Consider the following 22,193-nt stretch of genomic DNA (forward strand, 5'->3'; position numbering starts at 1 on the left):
AAGCAGAATTCACCCGATCGACTTTAGGCATTTAAGAGATGGCAGTGAATGAGATGAATGAGCACAGGATTTAGAACTGGATGATATGGAGTCATATCCCAGCACTACTATTTATTCTACTTGTGTGACCTGGGCTTAAGTCTTCTCTGAGTCTCACCGGTAAAATAAGGGGTTTGATAACGGAAGTCCTTTCCAGCTCTTCATCTGATGACCAGCAATCCCCATTTCCTGGTAAGGGGGAATGTGGTTGGAGAGGTGAGGGCAGGAGCAGAACTCACCTCCTCCCCTGAGCCTAGAACTGACTCCCATGATACCCACCACCTGCCTCAGATGCAACCAAAATTTTGCAAAATGCCATTATTGAGAATCTTAGCGGAACCAGAGCCCTCCCTGACCCCAAAGGAGGGCCCACTGAACTTTCCGGACTGCTGACAGCCTCAGGATTGCCAGCAGTTGACCCCCTCTCTGGCCCAAATGAGAAAGCAGAGGGGAAATCTGGAAGAAAATTCTCTCTCTCTACAGCTTAAGAGAGAGGGTTGGTTACTGCAAAAAATGGACAAACCCTGTCCCCTCACAATCATGAATAGTAATTGGTACTGTAAAGCACCAAGGTTAGTCAGGGATGGATTAAAACATCTCCAAGAACTGATCCTAGCTCTGCTACCGTCAACTGGGTCCTCATCACTGCGAGGTAATCCTTTCAACCCTTTCTGATTCACTATCCCTCTCACCACAATGGCTCTTCCAAACCTTTCCATCCCTCCTCAAGTCTCTTAGGGCTCCTTCTTTGCCCACTCTTCTAGCTGAAAACCTCACCAAATATTCTACTAAAAAAACATTCACTGACATTCCTCTTCTCTCTTCCTCATCTCACGGTACTCATGTCTTCTGCCACTATCTCCTTCTCCTCTGTCACATGAAGAGGTGGTCCTTCTCCTTGCCAAGGTAAACCCCTTTACCTGCACAAGAGATCCCATTCCATCCTTCTGGCAGATTGCCTCCTCTAAGCTCCCCACTGTGGCACTTATTATTTTTTGGAAACAAACGGGGTTAAGTGACTTGTTCAGGATCACATAGACAATAAGTGCCTGAGGCCAGATGTGAACACAGGTCTTCTGGACTCTAAGGCCATCCCTCTCTATCCACTGCCTCACCTAGCTGTCCCATCTCACATATTTTCAATCTTTGCCTGTTTCCTGGCTGCTTTCCTACTGCTTATAAACATACCCATGTCACCCTCATCCTCAAAGAACCCTCACTCAATCCTTTTATTTCCTGTTAACTGTTGTCCTAGATCTCTTTTGTCCTTTCTGTCTACTATAGGTGCCCCTACTTCCTCTCTTCCTACCTTTTTAACTCTCTCCAGTCTGACTTCCAGACTCATCATTCCACCAAAACTACTCTTTCTAAAGATACCAGTAAGAACTTAATTGCCACATTCAATGGCATTTTCTGTCTTTATCCTTGAAGACTTTGTAGCCTTTGACGTGTTGGTCAACTGTTTCTTCTTTTCAGTATTTTCTTCTTTCTAGATTTTCAGAACACCCCCCTCTCCTGGTTCTCCTTTGTGACCATCTGACTGCTCCTTTGTCTCCTTTGCTGGACTTTCATTCACATCAAGCCTCTATCCACAGGTATTCTCTATCCTGGGTTATCTTCTCCCTCTACACTACTTCACTTGGTGATCTCATTAATTCCTAAGAATTCAATTATCATCTCTATGCTGATGATACTCAAATCTACTTATCCAGGTGTAATCTCTCTACTGACCTCCAGTTTTGCATCTCCAACTGCCTTTTAGATATCTCAAACTGGATTATCTACCAACACGTCCCCAAACTAAACTCATTGAATACACTGGATTCTGTTATACCATGAACAAGACGCTCCATCTCCCAACTCCAGGTATTTTCTCTGGCTTTCCCCTATGTATGGAACGAAATTTATCTCTGCCTCCTGGCTTCTTTCAAGACACAACTACAATTCCACCTTCTATAGGAAGCCTTTCCCAATCCCTCAACCCATAAACCCTTCCAAACTTCTGTCACTGTCAAGGGCACCACCATCCATATCTCCAAGGTCCCAACCTGTCATCTTCAACTCCTCACAATTTCTCACCCCTTGGTCTGTTGCCATTTTATCTGCATTAATTTCCCTTGAATATGCCCCCTTCTCTCCTCCGACACTTCCACCACTCTGTTGCAGCCCCTCATCACCTCATGCTTTGATTACTGCAATAACCTGCTAGTAAGTCTGCCTGACACAATTCTCTCTCCACTCCAATCCACCCTTCATTCAGCTGCTGAAGCGTTTTTCCTAAAGTGGTCTGATTATGTCACACACACCTCCCCCCCCTCCATCTCACCCACACTCAGTAAAACTCCAGTGGTTCCTAACACCTCTAGGATCAAACAGCAAATCCTGTGTGCCATCCAAAGTTTTTCAAAACTTAAGTCCTTTTTACCTTTACAGTCTTCTCCCTGCCATGATCGAGTGACACAGGCCTTCTAGTTGTTTCATGGACTAGACGCCATTTTTCGACCCTTGGCATCTTTTCTGGCTGCCCCATGCCTGAAATGTTCTCACCCCTGTCTACCTCCTGGCTTCCTTCAAGTTACATACAGCTAAAATCTCATTCTACAGGACACCTTTCCCAAGAAAATTCTGTCTTCTCTTCCTGATTATTTCCAGTTTATCTTGCATATAGCTTGCTTTTTCTCCAAGAGAATTCTAAAGCTTTCTCTCCATTATTTCCTCATTATTTCCAGTTTATCCTGCACATAGCTTGTTTATACATAGTTTTTTGGTTATCTCCTCCATTACACTGACAGCTTCCTTCGGGTCAAAATTACCTTTTGCTTTTGTTTCTCCAGTGCTTCATCTGGCCCCTAACAGGTGCTAAATACTTGCTGTAACTCTTAGTGACCTTGTGTGTTTTCTAGGGTTTATTCTTTCAATTCTGATACAGAATTGCATGATAGCATAGGGTGGTGGAATGAGATTCAAATACTGCCTGCAACACTTATTGTGTACCTTGGGCAAATCACTTGATCTGGGAAATGAGCTTGGCAGCATTAAGTAGTGGAATATAGATTAGATTTGGGAGTACTGGATTTAAATCTGGATTCTGATTCTTGCTAGTGACAAGAACATGGACATATCCCTGTACTTCTTCAGCCTTTTTCTTAATCTATAAAATAACCCTTACTCTACATACCTCAAAAGGTTGTTTTGATGCCATGTGACCCTGGACAAGTCACTTAATCCCCAATTGCCCCTCCTGCCCACATATAAACAGATTTCTTTTCCTTTCTGGGGGAAGACATTCAGGGGAATGTCTCCCAAAAGTCAGGGGGGAATACAGCGTGAGCTGAAGGGAAGGCTCAGAGATGGAGACCTAGGCTGTGTGGCAAATTGGCAACAGCACTGGCTTTTCAGATGTGCACAAGGGTAGATGAACTGAAGCACCCTGGAGGCCTGTAAAATGGAGTTGGTGTAAATGAGCCCTAAAAAATCCTTCAGAACCCTCATAGTTCTATGAGGAGTCCTATAGGAGAAGTGGGCCTTTTAAAACAGGCAGACATCCTCACTGGCTCTCACCCCAAACCTAGGAAGGAGGTAGAGAGGTCCTAGAACCAGAGAATTTAGTCATATGGAATCTCATCTCACTTTACAGATAAAGAGGGATGAGAAGGGAGGGGAAATCTTAGCCAACATTTATGTAGCACAATATAACGTTTCAAAGTATTTTCCAGTTATTCTTTCAGCCAAGTCTCACAAGAGCCTTTTGAGGTAAATACAAATGTTTTTACAACTGCTACATGGGTAACAAGTAGCAGAAGTGGGATTTGAACCCAAGGTCCTCTGAATCCAGAGCTGTTTGCATTAATTTCCCACTGTGAGATTTCTGCTCTCCTCTTGGCCTTCAAGCACTTGGGGGTTCTACCAGGAGACTGCAGCCATGGGAACCATCAAAAGTGTTCCAGGCATCAGTTGATGCTCCAGTTTCTCCACCCCCAAATCCCAAGGGAGAAGGTCCCTGGTTCCCAAGCACAGGAAAATAACTATAGGAACTGTGCAGCAAAAACATGCAGGTGGCTTCAGCACTCCCAGAATGGACAGAGGGATATGGGGGATGAGGTCCAGGGCTCCACTCCAGGTCCCACCCACACCCCAATCGGCGCTTTCCCCACCAGCAAACAACTGCACCCAGCACAAGGTGGGTTTTTTTTAAAACAAAAAAAGCACTTTATTTAACCAAAAAAAAAAAAGGAAAGAAAAAAGCACAATGCGCCTGCGAAAAACTATTTTCTTCTGTATTTTGTTTTTGTTTTCTTAAAAAAAAAACAAAAAAAATGAACACAGGAAGCTTGTATTTTTCAATTACCATTATCAGGCTTTTACAACATCTATAGTGAACAACATCCGCTTCAAAATCCTACGGACAGAGAGAAAAAGGACAGACAGACAGCACCCAGTGGACACAGGGGGAGGTTTTGTTATCATTTATTTGTGAAGTTAAAAACGAGCGATAAAAAGTAAAAACTGCCATACAATTGTTTTTTTAAATTTTTTAAAGTTTTTCTTTCCCATTTTGTTTTCAGTTTCAATCTCCTCTCGAACAGATGAAATATGACAGACCAGTCCCAGGAATTGGAAAGGGGGAAGGGATGGGAAGGGAAGCACGTCAGGAATTGCTACTCAAAGAGGGCAGGAAGAGAAGGATGGGAGACCAGAGACCAAGGGGGTTCGAGTGGGCCTTGCTGTTTCAGGAGGGGGCAAGGGAGATGTTTTTCTATTTTTTCTTGCAGCCCCAACACCTACTCCAAGGAATGTTCCAACTCTAACTAAAAAAAAAAAAAAGCAAGATGATTTTTTTTGAAAGTTTATTTTAAAAATAAGAAGGGGGCTGGTGGTGGTGATGTGTCTGTGGAGGGGGGGGAAGGATGGATTGCCTTACCCTGAAAAAGGCAGTTTTAGGAAGGCAAGAGGAGAGGTAGGGAGAAGAGGGGGATAGAGAGGGGGGAAGAGAGAGAGGGAGGGAAGGAGAGAGGGAGAGAGGAAGGGAAAGAGGGAAGGAGAGAGGGAGAGAGGAAGGGAAGGAGGGAAAGAGAGAGGGAGAGAGGGAGAGAGGAAGGGAAGGAGAGAGGGAGAGGAAGAGGGAGAGAGGAAGGGAAGGAGAGAGGGAGAGAGAGAGAGAGAGGGAGAGTGAGGGAGACTGAGGGGGAGGGAGAGAGAGAGAGGGAGAGAGGGGGAGAGGGGGAGAGGGGGAGAGAGAGAGAGAGAGAGAGAGAGAGAGAGAGAGAGAGAGAGAGAGAGAGAGAGAGAGAGAGAGAGAGAGAGAAATTTGTATAGGATCTATTTGTTTGCTTTTTTGCAGAGATTTAGTTCTTCTACGGCCGGCTCAAAATGAGGAATCCAGAGTTTTGAGAGAAAAAAGTTTGTGAGACACTGAGAGAAAGAGAGTGAGAACGAGCGAGAAGAGAGCGAGAGAGCGCAAAACACTCAGCAAAGTGCTCTATCCGCCCAACAGGGCCTGCTTCACCCTTCACCCCACTCCCTCCTCCCCAAGGCAGCCATCGCTCTCTTGCCAAAAACAAAACAAAAACAAAACAAAACAAAAAAACAAACAAAAAAAGATTTTCACAGATGAGGAAGTTCACATTCATTCGATTCATTGAGCCTGCGGAGAGGGAAGAGATAGGAATTGGTCACTACCAGGGGAAGGGGAGGAAGGGAAGAGGAGACTAGAAAGGTAACCAGGACGGGATTAGAACAGCCTAAGGAGCAGTGTTTTTTGGGGGGAGGGGAAGAGAAGAGAAGAGAAGAAGGCAGGGAACTCCCCCCAACCCTGTGGCAAATGCAGAGTGAATTTTGCAGGCCAGAGGGTGGAGTTCAACTCCCTAGGCAAGTGCTCCAAAGTATGTATTTGAAATCAGACTCTCTGGCTCTTTGAACAAGAAGAATGAGAAACAACCACATAACAGGCAGGAAGAGAGAGCGCGAGATGACTTCTCCTTCTCGGGGTGCACCCTCATTCAGAGGAGGGCGATTCCCGGCGCTTTACAACAAACATTGTTCAAGATCATGGTGTCCCCACAACACCCCTGTGAGGTAGGTTTGAGGGTGGCAATGATCGTCATGCCCACTTCCACAGACAAGACCAGGATCAGGGTCGGAGGCGCGGGCACAAGGGTGACAGAGGGGGGAGAGAAAATTCGCAGAAGAGACTGAGCCAAGGCGGAGTGGGGACGGGGAGCAGCAGCCAAGGAGGGGCAGAAAGGCAGACCCTGGCCCCTCCCTGGGGCGGTCCCCTCTTCTCCGCCAGACATGGCGCTGACCCCAGAGAGGGGGTGCCTGCAACACACACAATCACTCAGACTTGGGGGGAAATGATCATTGATAAAAAAATAATAAATCCATAACCTGGGGGAGGGGAGGAAAAAAGGCTTTTTAAAATTCAAGTGGCCAGATTTACAGATTGAGAGAAAAAGAGACAGAGAGTGAGTGAGAGTGAGTTAGTTGGCTGGGATGGCAACCAACATTCAAGCTATTTGCCCACCCCCCACCCACCCCAGGACCACCCACCAGTTCAAAAGTTCCACCTTGTATTTTTTTCGTGCTCTCCCCCAACATCACGACAGCGTTACACAGGAACAAGCAGGCTGGCGGAGGGAGGCCTCTTCTGTTTAACCTCTGGGCCCAGCGCACATTGTCCCCGTCTTGTGGGGACTCCCGGAGACCTCCGGCCACACGGCCCCCGATGCTGGCATCAAGGGCACACCCCGCAGGGGAAGGGATTTCCGGCGCTACCCACTAAGGCAGGATGGACGGTAGCCGGGGGTTGGAAGGAAAAAGGAGGAGGAGGAGGGTGGCAATTCCCACTTGCCTGCTGTCCCTGCTGTGTGGGTGGTGGCTGGGGGCCGCCAGGACCAGGGGTCTGTCCGTAGTAGGCGGCTTGCTGTCTGTAATATTCAGCCCAGGCAGCACTATAGTCAGGCTGGGAGCCCGGGGGGGCTCCAGGTCCACCACCAGTGGCCACTTGCGCTGTGGTTGGGGAGGAGGGCGAAGAGGGAAAAAGTGAGTTCCATTTTATCAAGTCAGATCCCTCTTCCCTTCCAATCCCAGAATGCAGCAGACACCAGCTCACCTTGTTTCTTATAGTACTCCTCCCAGGCTTTTGTGTAATCCTGTTGAGGGGGAGCACCAGGCTGCTGAGGCTGTTGGCCTAAGGAAGCATGAAGAGATGGGGACAATCAAGGTCATGTCTCTTGCCAAATAGGAGACGCTTGGCCGTGGAAAAAAATGACATCCATATCAATCCATTTTCTTTTTGCTGTCTTGGTCGCTGATGCTTCTGTTCCCCTTGAGGCACCCAAGCAACCCTGTCTTCTTTCTCAGTGGTCCCTCCCCAACCTTACCTATTTTTTTGTAATATTCTTCCCAGGCTTTAGTGTAGTCTGACTGTCCGGTAGGTGGGGGTTGTGGGGGTTCCCCCTGAGCAGGTGGGGCTGTGGGGGCTGGTGCTGGACCTGGCACAGGGCCTGGAGGCTGCTGGTAGTAGTGTGAATAGTAGGCAGCCCAGGCGGCATTGGGATCTGCTGCTGCAGCTGCCGCTTTATCTGGAAAGTAAAGACAGAGTTGAGAGAGATAGAATTGGGGTGGGGGGTAAAAATCGAGACTCCTTTCCCTATAGCTAATTACTTACTTGGGTCATGAGGAGCAGGTGGCTGCCACTGTGGATAGGTGTTGCCCCAACCTTGGGGTGGGTACTGGTGTGGAGGAGGCCCTCCCGCACTTAAAAAGATAAGGAAGAAAGTAATGATGAGTAACAATGGAACTTGGCTCTTGCATCAATGGTGGGGAATTAAGATGGCAGAAGATTCTAGATCTATCAAAAAAATTGCTATGTGATCTCAGGTAGGTTCTTTTATTAGTTACACATTTTCTTTCCTATACAATGAAATCAATGGCTGGAAATTAGAGACCAATTTTGGCTAGATAAAGAAAAGCATCAATTTGACCTGTCAATAAATGAAATGGCCTACCTTACTAGGTAAAAATTTCCCCATCTCTAGGAATTTTCATACAGAAAATAAAGAGCCCCATACTTGGGATATTGACATACCAACATAGTACACCAACAAGGAAAAGAACTCAATCTGACCAGGGTTGTTGTCTTGGCTGTGACATTTACTAGAGGGTGACCCTGGGTGAGTCGCTTAGCCTTTTAGATCCTGTCTCCTCCTGTGTAACTCTAGCTGTGTAAAAAGAACACTGGCACTGCCACTCTCACAGGATCACTGTGAAGAAGCACTGAACAAGATTGCCTTTTGGGCTAGTTGACTGCTGAGGCTCATTTCAGGTCAGATCTGTAACTTGAAAATCTCCAAAGGCACTTTCAGCTTTGACATCAAAAATCAAAAGGCTCTGAAAGTTATTCAACTCTTCATTCCACCAAGAAGAATCAGTTAATAGCAAATATCAGAAGATACTGCCATATGACACTGCATTGATATAATGGGCCTTAAAACCTGACTTCACCCCATCATCCCTTCTCCTTCCAGATTCCTGGAGTCATAAAAAGATACTCACTGAGGAGGAGCTCCTGGAGGCCCCTGGTTGAAAGGCCCTGGGTTGAAAGGCCCCATTGGACCAGCAGGACCTGGCCCCCCAGGACCTGGTCCAACTGGACAGAGAGGACCCTGGTAGGAAAGCAAAACAAAGTCTGGCCTCAGTGACAAAAAGTGCAAGGAGACACTGGCTGTGGAGCCATATAGTATTTTCCATAGCCCTGTAAATAAATGTTCCCACCTCAATCTTCTCCTCAATAAGCTGCTTGGCATGGTCAATTTGCTGAGGGGATCCTCGGATAATGAAGAGTTTGAAGTTAGGGTCCCCATTTGGTGGGAGCTGCCGAGAGATCTCCACAAAGGCGCCTGTTTGCTGATTTATGGCTTTCACATTCTCCCCACCTAAATGAAAAGTAGGAGAGAGATCTGAGCATAACTGACATAGGAAAAGGGCTTAAAAGGGAAGACAAGGCAGTGGTTAGTACACTTACCTCTGCCAATGACCAGCCCACACTTGTGAGTTGGAATGGAGAAAGTCATCTCTCCACCAGGAGGCCCCCAGTTGCCCTGACCTCGGCCCCGGCCCCTGCCTCCAGGAGGCATGCCTGGGCCACCTGGAGGTCCTGGGGGACCACTCTGTAAGAGAGGAAGACTACGTGAGGATCAGCATATCAAATAGTAATCCCAGAATGAGGCAGCAGGTACTATAGATAGGGTTCAAACCCCAGGTCTGCCCTTTATAATCTCAAGTCAATTAACTTCAGTTTCCTCATTTGTAAAATGTAGAGACTATACTATAGATGACTGCTAAAAGTCCCTGTCAGTTCTAAATTCTATGATCCCCAGAGTAGACTAACAAAAGTAATACAACATAGAATAAATATGAAGGCTTAAACAAGTGTGATGTGATCTTGGGGGGTAGGGTTGGTGTTTTGGCTCCCCCTTCCCAGAGGCTTCCTCCAACCCATACTTTGGGGCCTATCCTACCCTTAAGCTCTGGAGGAGGTCATTGATGATTCGGGCAGCATGCTCACACCGGTCTGGGGGTCCCATGATGTGGGCAATCTTCTCAGGACCTGTTCCATCATCTGAAACCCAACAAAAAGGTAAACTTTTAAAAATAAGATCACATGCCTGAAATACAAGATTGTGAGAAGAGAGACTATGTTTTGAAATAAAGGAGACAGATTTTTCTATTTAATACCCATATTACTTAATCTCTCTGGGTCTCCTTAAGAACTAGATAAATGCTGGTTCCCATCATCTCCTATGAGAAATCTATGAAATTCCTATGAAATCTAACAGCTTTGTCTGTAATAATTAAAAAAAAAAACCTTGAAAATATTGGGTTTTCAAAAACTAGGGAGGGAATGTACATAAACATACATATGTGTGTATATATGTATATATATATGAAACAGCGACAAATATTAAAATGAAATCATAGTTAAGTCATACAATCAAGAAAACAGCACCAGAACATTTACACACCATAACATAAATAGCAACAAAATAAGAAAAAGTTCAGAAAACGAGCAAACAGAATATTTGTTCTTTTACTTAAGTTCATACATATCCTTTAAAGACAAAAGGTAAAAAAAAAAGGAGCTTATGTTTTTATGTACAAATGCTTTCTGTATTTGGATTTTTTGCTAATGGTTACTAAGCTGAAAATGATTTTTCTTTCTAGATCCTCTCCACTACCACTTGTCATGGAAGACAGGGCCTATGTCATTTCTGAGTCCTCCCTCTCTGGTGGCTGGGCTCAGCATCATTTGCTCCCTTGCAGAGATGATTAATTAGGGTATCTGATGGCAAAGCTGGTGATCCCTGTCTCAAATATACAATGTTCACCTCCCATTACAAGGATAGACGTTGAGAGTCCCACGAAAGAGAACTGGGCCAGTTAATAGAGAGCAATAGCAGGTCAACTGATGGGTTCGTTCCTCATCCCTAATAACTCTGGATCTTAAACACTGCATACCCTTCCCTAAGAAATATTAATAGGTGAAGCTAAGGGCAGTCTCAATCCCAGGTAGATCTGCCTTTCAAAGGAAGAGAGGAAGTTAACGGAGAGCCAGGGTCAGATGCATGTGGGCAACTACTAAATGTGAACAAAGGAAATGGGAGTCTACACTGGGGCTCATGGTATCATGGCCCACTGTTACACAGGGAGGGAAGTTACATGAGACTGATATACTGAGGGAGAAAAAAATATTCCTGGTGGAATCTGGGAGTCAAAGGCATTGCCAGGCCCCCAATTTACCTCCAAATATCTGAAGAGGAAAAATACAGGAAGTCACAGAAAAGCAATTTCAACCCAACATAAGGACTTTAGATTTGATCTCTCTAAGCTTCCTTTCTAGGTCTAAAAATTAGTTTATGAGGAAACATTTTCTAATAATCTGAGGTACTTAACAATGGAATTGGCTGTTTCTAGAGATAATTGTGTTCCTGGTCACTTCAGGTATTCAAGAAGATGGATGACCACAGGTGGGATGCTTTGGAGAGTGCTGCCCTGGATACAAGCTGAATTACAAAGCCTCTAGGATTCCTTCTAACCTACGCTCTGAGGAGCTAGTCTATACATTAAGTCTTAACTTATTAATGGGAGTCTGACCTTGTTTGAACTGTATCCGGACACCAGCATCACTTTGTATTTTTTTGATCATTTCTCCACTGCGGCCAATGACCACACCAACAGAATGTCTGGGCACTGGCACCTGAGTAAAGGACAAGGAAAAAAAAGGCAATGTGATCTACATCTCTATATCTCTGCTGCCCTCTGCTGCCAGGCAGAAAGGATACCCGTAACAATACCCCCTTCCCATCCCTGACTCTGGTGACCCAAGAGAAAGCATTCTTACATCTATCCCACCACCAATCCTGGATCCATATTCATTCCGGTCCCCAAAGCCTCCTTGGTCACGCTCTCGGAGGATATCCATCACCATCTCACAGGCTTGCTACAATACATGTGGTACTCATAAGCAGCAGCAGGACAGAAACTAGCTCTTTCCCTGTTAATTTTTTGTTCTTCCCCAAACTCCATCATACTAGCTAGAAGACATAACTGTCTGATGGATCCCAATCAAATACCCACTACGTACTCCTTAACAATATTGATGGGTGGTAGGCAAAATCAGATCCTGACGCAAAAGTAAAGGGAAGGGTAGGTATACAGGGAAAAAACAACTTTGCAGGGATCTAAGCGCCAACTAGTCCAGAGGGAAAATCCAAAATAAACTGAAACTAGGCCATGGGACCTTTGGGGTACCAGGGCCAAAGAGCTGGGGCAATTTTTATCTTCTTATATTCAAGGAAGTCTGATCAGAGGAAAAAATCCAATCCCTATCCTCAGCTATGATCTTTGCAAGAACCATCTCCATTGTAGCTTGAGTTCCACTTCCTCTTTATAAGTTGCCTCCTTCTGTCTAACCTGTCTATAGCTTCTTCAACCATTCCTGACCACCCCTTTCCTCTCTCTTCTTTACCTGTACTTTATAAGGGTCCCCGATAATCCGGAGAGGTTTGTCCACATTAGTATTTTGGGATCCATCTTGGATTAAAATCATCTTCACTCCAGCTCGCTCCTGTACAACCACCAATGCCACAGTTAATGACAGGCTCTCGCTCAACAGGTCAGGGCAAGGGAAAGGGCTGGCAATGTCATAGGACTCAAGACAGAGGGTTCAGGGAAAGATAAGTGATGAGGGTTCTGAGAGTCTCTGCTGAATGTTGGCAGAGATCAATGCCAAGCCCTATAGTACTGTTCAAGGTAAACCTTCCTGAGAAAGGGGAGGGGACTAGGTCTGGAAGAGAGCTGTCCTCAGGGTCACTCTCACACCTGCAGCTGCTTAATGGTCTCCCCGCCTTTGCCAATCACCAGTCCCGCCTTCCCTGCAGGAATCATGATCTCCTGCACCGTGCCGTTCTGACCCCCATTTGAATTATCATGGAACTGTCCTGGAGGGCCACCTCGACCCCGAGATACAATGTCATCCAGCATCATCTTTGCCTTCCTGTGGAGAAAAGAGGGATATGCTCTCATGTGGGATATGCCAATTAAATGGCAATGTTTCCAACACTCCCTCAGCCTAAAAAGTAGTTAAGTAGCGTCTGATTTGAGTGTCTCCTGGCAAATAAAATTATCAAGGAATACCAGGTATTTAGGGGAGAGGACAATCAGTTATTGCTGAAGTATTTGAACCAGTCAAGATATACAACTCATAGACATCTAACACAACCATGATTGACCCCACTGACATGTTATAGGTAGGAAAAATCCTACATTCAGAGACCCTCTTGTTCTGATAGCAAAAAGACTCAGAGAAACATGTAATACTCACAACACTACCCCCTTATCCCTCCTATCCCAAAAGCCACACCAATATTCATCCATTCATTACTCTGAGAAGACCATAGCACATGGATCTGGATGCATTCTCTTCCTACAAATAGGCAGCAAAAACAAAATACATACTGCACTGATTCCGGGGCTCCTGTCAGCGACACACTTCGCTCTGGTAAGCCACCACTGTCTGAAGAAGGAGAAGGACATAGAGTCAGGGACCAAGGTCTCTGAAATAAAAGAAACTTTCCCTGATCCAGGTAAAGACCGAGAAACTTTTCTAATAACACTACTTTTGCCACCCAGTCAACCTAGAGGGGAAGTAATCTAATTCAGATATTTGTTGTTCAGTCATGTCAACTCTCTGTGACCCCATTTGGGGTCAGTTCAGATATACACTAAACTATATGAACTCTGAGATGGTGAGGGAGTGTGCATATATGCATATGTGATGTTTCAGAGAATCACATGACAGGGACTGGAAAACAGGGAAAGCCAACCAATGTAGCTCCAAAAACAAAATGGATGCATTCAACAGAAACCTGGGTTAATAGCATTCTTTGACTAGAGACTAGGTAATCAATAAACGGGTTGTAGATCCTCACAAGTTGCCTTCTCATACCTGGTGAGATCTGTACTTTGCAGCCTGAGTCCTGCTGGATCTTGTTGATCTGTTCACCACCTCTGCCAATAACTACATTGGGTAAAATTAAAAAGGAAGAATGCAGGCAATAACTTAGGGAACCCAGAGCTCATGAGGGTTTTGTTGTGAGGTAGGTATTACCCTCCCCCAATCTCACATCTTCAGGAAAGAGGGCAGCAGCCACTCCAAGAGCTACAGTGTCCAGAGAAGATTAGGGTGGGGTGGAAGGGGGAGATGGGGGAAGGGCACAATTAAAATGAGAACAAGAGTCTCTTTCAAATCAAAGACGTCTGGCCTGGCACAATCTCACAGGAAACTGACCCTCAGAAGCCAAGATAATAGGGCCCCTGACCAAGGTGAGGCTGGCAGCTTCTACAGTTCTCCTCTTCCCCTCCCACCCCCCCACTCTACCCTATCGCAGGCCCACACTTACTTAGTCCCACCATGCCATCAGGGACACGGTACTCTTCTGTCATTGAAGACCTGCAAAGGGATAAATGGGGAGATCATAGATTCAAATGTGAATAGAGAATCTGGACAGAAGACCCTTGAGGAGTCACTTGGAAAAAGAGCAGATGCCCTGATACACAGAACTGTAGGGACTGCTCAACTCAAAAATACACACACCAGCCAACCTACATATATTGAAAAGAGTTTTATGGGTTACTACTGGCTGCCTAAATAAAGGCAAGGAGAACATCTGGGTGATGTGGCTACCTATGACACCTCAAGCGATGGCATGACCATGCATGATATCAGTATGCCTCCCCTCCTCCCTCCCCAGACCAGAGGCTGACCATCTATCCTTGGGCAAATGAGGTCACTTTATCAAATGAGATAACATATATCTTTGCTAATCTTAAAGTGCTATATAAATGCTAGCTATTATTATTCATCTCTCTAGGGCTTATTTCCTCCTGTGTAACATGAGGGAGTTGGATAAGATGATCTCTAAGGTCCCTTTCAGCTCTTACTCTATAGTTCTGTGACAACTCTATAGTTCATGACAAGGTTCATGGGACAACCCCTAGAAATGTCATTACAAGAAACAAGCTCTCACAGTGGACAGGTAAGAAATACCACCCTCTTCCTCCTCCCTGAGTCCACACCTCTCTGGAGCCAATAAAAAGTTACAAATTTCTCCCCCCACAAAACCCATAGACACAAGTGTAAACAAAGAGGAAATAAGATTTCAATTTAAAATTTCCCTACCTAATCTTTCAAAGAAGTGCTAAGATAAAATAACTACATTCACTAACTTGAATATTCTAAATAGCTGAATTTAGGTGTCTGTTGGCAAACACAAAAGAAAGGTTAAGGATAAAGAGCAAGAAATTCTTCAAACTGTAGCTTACCTGGGAGGAGGATGGATAGGCCCAAGCTGAGAACTGAGGGCTAAAAAATAAAAAAATAAAAAAATCAGAGGGAGTATTGGTCTGATGCTAATTGGTAGCCAATAAAAAAGTCTTGATTCTCTATCATTTTAAGGTTTATAAAATGCTTTCCTCACAACACTATGGGAAGGATGATGAGCTCCATTTAACAAATCCCAAATCCCCTATGCTGTGTCCTTGGCAGGCACTCAGAAAATATTGGGGAGTTTGAGGATCAACATCTTAGGACCTAAACTCCCAAGGGTTCTATCTTAAAAGAAAGTTGACACTTGACAAATACAAAGACTCCTCTCAGCTCTAGGCCCCTGACCAAATATGGAACCCCTCCTACACCACAAGCAAAATGGACTTACAGTCGCCTTGGGCCGCCAGTTTCTTGCTCTCAGGCTGATCTGTGGAATTGAGAAAATGTTAGATGTAGCCGCTACCCACTTCCCCTTCAGAACCAGTGTTAATGCTACATGTTTTAGGTGCACAGATCTGCACTCCCAAACCTTAGATAGACCGAGAAGACCAAGTATCATAAAAGTGTCAGATTCTCAACTCATCAACTCCAGGGCTAAAAAAGCCCTTTACAACAAGTGAACGATGATTTCAGGGACAGTCAGAGCTACTGAAAGCATTTCCTGCTGGGGAAGACATGGACCTTAGTTGGAGTAGTAAAAATGGTGTTTCAGGATGGAAGGGTTGTCTTAGTTTATTATCATGGCTGTCATTGGTAACCGTGAGGGTGTATCTGTACCAAACTCTAAATCAGAACTCAAGAGAAATTATTCATGTTTTTGCCATGTTTCTATGTGGTAGAAAATTTTCTGGTAGTTTACAACTATACCAACTGTCTCACCTCAACTGAAATTGGACAATCTGCTATTTTAGGACATTAAGAGGAAATAAGAATTAACAAAGAAGCTAGATTTGCTGAAGCTTTTGCAGAAAACATAGCAGTTTTTAAAAAATAATTAAAAAACTCAAACATATTCAAGCCACACAGTCACTACCTCTCTGCGTCTCTCTCTCTTTCCCCTCAAGTTACACAAGTAAGCAGTTACCTCCATCTTCCAACTGTCTCTTTTGGCCCCCAAACCCAAAATCTGGAGTGCTGTTATTGACTGTGGTAGCTGCATCACCTCCAATTTTTGCTGCTATCTGAAAATCAATTAAAAACAAAAGAATTAATACCAAAAAAGACAAGGATCTATAAAAAGGTTCCTCCTGGAGACATCAGTTTTCCCAAATTATCATTTGCTACATGATGTCAAGATTCTTTAGTTGACTCCTACTGACTTTAAAGAACCTTTTGGTGAGAACACCATGGAAATAATTTTTAAGACCTCAAATTTGAGAATTCATCTGAAAACAGTAATTCCCTCTTTTTTCCCCTGGTAGTACCTGAATCTAGAAAACTGCTTCCAGGTCAAACAGAACCTGAAGAACTCTCCTCCCTTCTTGATGTTCCCATATCAGCAAGATAATGTCTAAATGGCTATTTCTTTTCATTCCTCAAAGGTGTTGTTCCTACTACAGTGAAAACAAAGGTCTTCCAGGACTTAAATCATAAATTAGTCTTAGATATTTCAAAGCTGGGTGCAATTTTTGCCTCCAGTTTTTCCAGAATGCTCAAGACCAGGCTCTTCCTCAGTTCACTTTCACCTCCAAATATTCAGTTTTCAAGTTTGATGCCCAGGATTCCAATGTGCATGGCCATAACGCTTCCTAGAGGCTGGTTCCCAACCAGGAAAAAAACCACTTCAAACAGACTCAACCTCACTAACCTTCATTCTAGGCTCTGGTTGTGGGAATAACTGTTGAGTAGTCCAAGGAATAAGAACCCAGAGCTTTGGTCATTCAATTAGCTAGCCAGTCCTCACACAGCTTAGACTTATGCCTCAGGCCTTGAAGTCCTTCAAGATACCACTCCGGCAAAGCTTGGTAGCACCTAATCCTCCTCCTTCCACCACTGGCTATGCCCACAAACCACAGAAGCAGGCATGTGGGCGTTACCCTAACGGGACAGCCCTGAGTTTTCATTAGTCCTGGAACCCATTTCGTTCCCTAAGGTTGGTACTTAGTAACAAGTGGAAGACAACGTACGTAGACTCTGTCATGACAAGGTGTTGTCACATCTTTCCCAAAACACCAGGCAGGATGAGATGGGGGTGGGGAGGAGTAGGTCACCCATTTGGGAGTCTTTAGATCGCCACTTGCCAGGACCCACAGGCTAAGACAGATGTCCAGCAGACAAGGCCACCTTCCCTAACAACCAATTTCTCTAAATATGCCCCCACCCCCTCCATCACATATATGGGGCCGGGGGGCACGTTTCAGAAGGCCCATAGATTCTTCAAACACAAAAAAAAGTCCAACACGTGTTTCTACTGTGCAGAAACTAACCATAACAACGTATCCCCCCACTAGAGAAAACATTAGAAGCATCTGGGTAGGAGGGGCTGGAGTTAGGAGCCTCCCAAACCAGGCAACCCACTCTGGGGTCCCAAAATGAGCCCCACCCACGCCCAGCCCCTAAGTTGTGTGACTCCAGAGCCACTGCAGAGAAAGCCTGGGAGTTAGGGGAGAAGAGGAGAGCAGAAGGAAGACGGGGTGAAGGGGAACTATGCCCCTTCCCAAGTCCCTTCCTCCTCCCACCCAGGAGAAAGAATGAATGGAATAGAGTGGCTGCACCCACTCCCACTCCCCCCACGTGCCAGAATGGCAGAGGGAAGGTCACGGCGCCCCTTCCCAACCCTCGAACTGACACAATGAATGGAGGGGTACTCGCACCCTCTTCCCTCCGGGGTGCTCAACTAGGTGGGGGCTGCTGCCCCTTCCGCTTCACTCACCCCGGGGAGGAAAGGGCAGTTACTGAGGACCGCTGCACTCTCTTCCTCCCCACTTTCCCCCTCCTCCCAAAGTGCAGGAATGAGGAGCAGGGCCCGGGGGTGCCGGGCCCTCGCCTGGCCGGACTCCAGAGGCCAGGCCCCCTTCGAGAAGCCAGCTCCGGTCCCGGCCCCCGCGGCCTCCACGTGCCCCCCCAGCCCCGCGCGCGCGCACATGCCCCCCCCCCCCACCTCATCCCCCCACGTGACCCCGGCCTCGCGCTCCCTCCTCCCCCCGCCCCCCCCCCGGCGCTGCCGCCGCCGCCGCCGCCGCCGCCGCCGCCTCCTCCTCCTCACCTGCCGGGCCCGCTGCACAGCATCGGCGAAGGCGTCCTTGCGGATCCCCGGGGCTCCCCCTCCGGGCGGCGGGGCAGAGCCAGGGCCTGGCCCTCCGCCCCCTCCACCTCCCCGGTCCCCGGCGCCCGGCGCTCCCGGCGGCGGCCCCCCGGCTCCCCCGGCGCCAGTCCCGGCTCCGGCTCCGGCCCCGGCGCCTCCTCCTCCTCCGGCAGGCGGCGGCGGCCCCGGTGGCGGCCCCCCAGTGCTGTAGTCCGACATGGCGACCGGGCAGGGCGTCCCCTCAGGGGGCGGGGGAGCGAACGGGGCTGAGGCGACGCGGCTGGGCCCGGGCTGAGGCGGCGGCGGCGGCTCAACGCGGGAACAAGGCCTCGCTCCACACGGCCGCAAAGGAGTCTGGGAGCAGAGCGGCTGGGGAGAGGAGGAGGGCGGGGGAAGGGCGGCGGGGCGAGAAGGGGAGGGGGGTGGGGGAGGAAGGTAGGCTTGTCAATGGCGTGAAGGACAGCTCCACCCAGCCAATGGCCAGGAGTCTCGACGTTTGCAGAGCCAATAGTATGCTCTGGATCCGGCAGGGGAGGCTGGCAATTCGGGAGGGTCCCGGGAAGGGAGGGGTGGAGGGGAGGGGGCACACTGTCAGCCAATCCAAAGGAGACGGGGACGTGGGGGGAGGGGAAGGCGGGAGACGCAGGGAGATGGACAGCTCGAAGAGTCAATCCGCGGTGAGCGCTCCTTGAGAAGGTGGGGAATTCCGGGCCGCCAGAGAAGACGAGGGGGCCAATTAGGCGAGCATTCCAGAATCGGGAGGCGGATTCGAGAGAAGATTGACAAGTCCGCCAAGGCAATCGGATAGGAAGGACGGCCAAAGTGAACTCTCCCGTGAGCGCCAGGAGGAGGGGGCTGGCTTCCAAAATGACTGATGCTTAGAAGGCCCAATCAAGTTCACAGAGGTGTAGGGGGCAAGCTGGTGTAATGCCTGCCGTGAATATAAACCGGACCTCACGAATAAGAGCTTGGCGAGGCGGGCGTTTCTCCTGATTGATAGCCACGATGACCACTCTTCTTTCAGCACTCCTACTGCCAAACAAAGTCAAAGGTTAAGTGGCGGAGGCGGGACTTGCTTGATTGGCGTCGCTCGGAGCAAGTAGCAAGGAGACAGAAGGAAAATCAGTTTCGATGGGAGCCAGTGGAGAGATAGCTGCATCAGGGCGGGCCGAAGCTCCAGGCGGCAGGCAAGAATTGGCTGAAGGGGAGTGACTGATGGCTGCGCTGACCCATGTGATAAAGGGTTCTTTTTCCCTCCCCTGCGCTGTAGGAATCTGCTGGCGCCTGGGGTCTGCAGGGGAATTCGAGCACGTGGTCCGGGGCTACAGGGCCTCAAATGAAGCCAGGCGTGGGATTCGAAGCAGAGAAAAGCTGGGTTGCTGGGCCTCCTGCTCACTCCCTACAACCCAGGCGGTCCAAGAAACTTGGAGCCAAAAGTCTCCTGCAACACCTTAGTGGCTTGGCCCTAAATGGAGTGACATGGACAGAGGGCCCCCGGCTCCCCCAGCCAAAGCCCACCCCACCTCCCTCCCTAGGCCGCCAGCTCTGTGCTTCCGGTCAACAAGCATTTCGTAACTTGCTAGGTATCCAAGGGCAGAAGCTGAACAGGTACTGCCTGGAAAGGGGTTATATTTTTATCAGCCTAGTTCTGTGTGGGGCCCAGCACAATAGCTTATTCCCCCTTTTACAGGATGGCCTTTGGATCCTGGAAGACAGCTCCTAGAACTCTTTTTTTCTAGGCTTAACTATCTCTAATTTCTTCAATGGATCCTCCTATGGTTTTGACTTGAGATGCTTCACCTTACTGATTCCCTTTCTCTGGATGGCTTCCAGCACATGTATATCCACCATTCTTAGAATGTATTATAAAGAACTGAACATTCCAGATGTGGTCTCATCAGGGCAGAGGGCAGTGGGCATCACTCCCTAATCTTGGACAAAAGACTGCTCTTAATGAAGTCTTCTATTTGCATTACCTTTCTAGGTTATCTGATCACCCTGTTGACTCAGGTTGAGTTTGTAATCCAGGAAAACCCCCATATCTGTTTCAGACTATTAAACCACATCTTCCTCCCCCTCCTTACCCGGAATGTTATACTTGTGAAGTTGATTATTTCAGCCAAGTACAACAGTTTTACACTTGTTCTCATTGCATTTCATCCTTTTAGATTTGGTTACACAGTCTAGCCAAGAGGCTGGCAAAGTACAGCCAGCAGGAAGACTGGATCCAGTCTGCTTGAGCATGAGTGTTTATTTTAACAATAAAAATTTATTATTTTTATTTTTAAATAATATTTTATTTTAAAAATGTAAAATTCAGTCTTTGCTGGCAGGGCCACTGCATCCATCAAGATTATTTTGAACCCTTACTAAATTATCCCATGTACAAATGTTTTTGTGCCATGTACAAATCTCTCAAGTCTGTCATCTATATCTTTATTCAGATGATAAAAATGTTAATTAGCACAAGACCAAAGACTGGTAGCTAGGTGGGGTATCCCATGGGAAACTTCTTTCCAAACTGGATAATGAACTGACTACTCTTTGGGTCTAGCTATTCGATGAATTCCAGATCTAGCGAATTGCATTATCACTGAGCCATGGTCTCTGATTTCTCCCATAAGAATAGCAGGTGAGCACTAACCAGACACTTTGCTTAACTCTAGTTGAAAGAGGCAGCTAGGTGGCTTAGTGGATAGCATGCTAGACCCGGAGTCAGGTTCAGAGTTCAAATGCAGCCTCAGACACTAACTGTGTGATCCTGGGCAAGTCATTTAATCTGTGTTTGTTTTAACCCTCTGAAAAAGGAAATGGCAAACCATTCCAGTATCTTTGCCAAGGAAACCCCATGGACAGTATGATCCACAGGGTCACAAAGAGTCAGACACGACTAAACAACAATGTTGAAACACCCACAAAAATTGGGACAGCTTGAGTCTTTATTATATTAGTAGAGGAGTGGAGATAGAAATTCTCACCCTATTTAATGTAAACACAGAACGCCCATAGGCCTAGTTCAATCAATCAATTAATCAATCAGTTATACCAGGTTTAAACAAGTTTAGGTGTAAAGAAGTTCTTAACCTGTATGTAAGGGAGTGAAGTACTTTGGTCACTGGACAAAAGCAGATAGCCCACACAGGAAATATTTTATGTTTTGGTTGAAGAAAATCATCCATGTCCTATGGAGTTATGGAAAATACAAGTCACTTTAGAAACTCATAGTTCATCATTAAGCAGTGCAGCTTTAGGAAATTCCAAGCCTGGAGTGCCTCCAGAAGTTGCATACTTTCAGCCCCCATTGACCAGACATCAACCTTGTGAACTATAAAATATCAGAAAATCTGGAGCTACTGTGTTAATGGGTGCTTTTGGCTAGCATTAGCCTCTGCATCAGGAATTGAGAGGCACACTGAGGAAAAATTAGGCACAGGGAAGGTACCTTCAGGAGTCTACAACGATACTGACTCCTTGGACTCCAACAGGGAGCTAGACCTCAAAGGACTGTGAGACACTGCAAAGGGAGGAAGGGGCTTCCAGTAACTAGGGCTGAGGTTTACCCTCTTGAACACATTAACTCTCTAAGTTTGAACCCTCTTTCCCCATGGGACCTTATATATGCAAAAGAAAAGTTCTTCCCTGATTTGCGTAGAGTTTTTTAAATAACCATTCTTGCTACACTGTCTCAGTAAACGTCCTTTATGAAAAAGCTAATTGGCATCAACTAGTTAATATTAGGGAGAAAATGAGATGAGGACTTGTAAGCAATAGTATTAGAAACCTCAATCTCTAGGTTAACTCTTACAACCCTGATGGGAGGGTTAATTAACTCCCTTCTGGGGACCCAACTCCTAAAAGAAGTTGTTGAAATAGCCTCTGAAGGTGTGTTACTCTAGCTTTAGAGGACATGACCAAATTGCCCCTTGGGGGTGTGTGCTGTGATTGAGAAATCCACCAGGTGGTGCTCAAAGCTTGAGTTATTCCAGGTCATTCACTAGAGCATGCCCAAATATAACCACTTTT

General features: G+C 46.6%; 1 protein-coding gene across 1 annotated transcript; it reads right to left on the reverse strand.

The window, feature by feature from the left end:
- Positions 1 to 4,490: 4,490 nt before the first annotated feature.
- On the reverse strand, positions 4,491 to 18,536 carry KHSRP (KH-type splicing regulatory protein). The gene is made up of 19 exons (XM_072602008.1): positions 18,132 to 18,536; positions 16,011 to 16,107; positions 15,315 to 15,353; positions 14,923 to 14,962; positions 14,001 to 14,050; positions 13,547 to 13,618; positions 13,057 to 13,114; positions 12,421 to 12,595; positions 12,068 to 12,166; positions 11,441 to 11,539; positions 11,194 to 11,296; positions 9,561 to 9,661; positions 9,065 to 9,209; positions 8,815 to 8,975; positions 8,596 to 8,705; positions 7,709 to 7,797; positions 7,422 to 7,622; positions 7,151 to 7,228; positions 4,491 to 7,047 (listed from the first exon to the last, which is right to left on the reverse strand). The coding sequence occupies exons 1-19, from the start codon at positions 18,387 to 18,389 to the stop codon at positions 6,773 to 6,775; spliced, it is 2,250 nt and encodes a 749-aa protein (XP_072458109.1). The 5' UTR covers positions 18,390 to 18,536; the 3' UTR covers positions 4,491 to 6,772.
- Between the last annotated feature and the right edge of the window lie 3,657 nt (positions 18,537 to 22,193).

The sequence above is a fragment of the Notamacropus eugenii genome, chromosome 4 (genome assembly GCF_028372415.1).
Source record: "Notamacropus eugenii isolate mMacEug1 chromosome 4, mMacEug1.pri_v2, whole genome shotgun sequence".
Lineage (NCBI taxonomy): Eukaryota > Metazoa > Chordata > Mammalia > Diprotodontia > Macropodidae > Notamacropus > Notamacropus eugenii.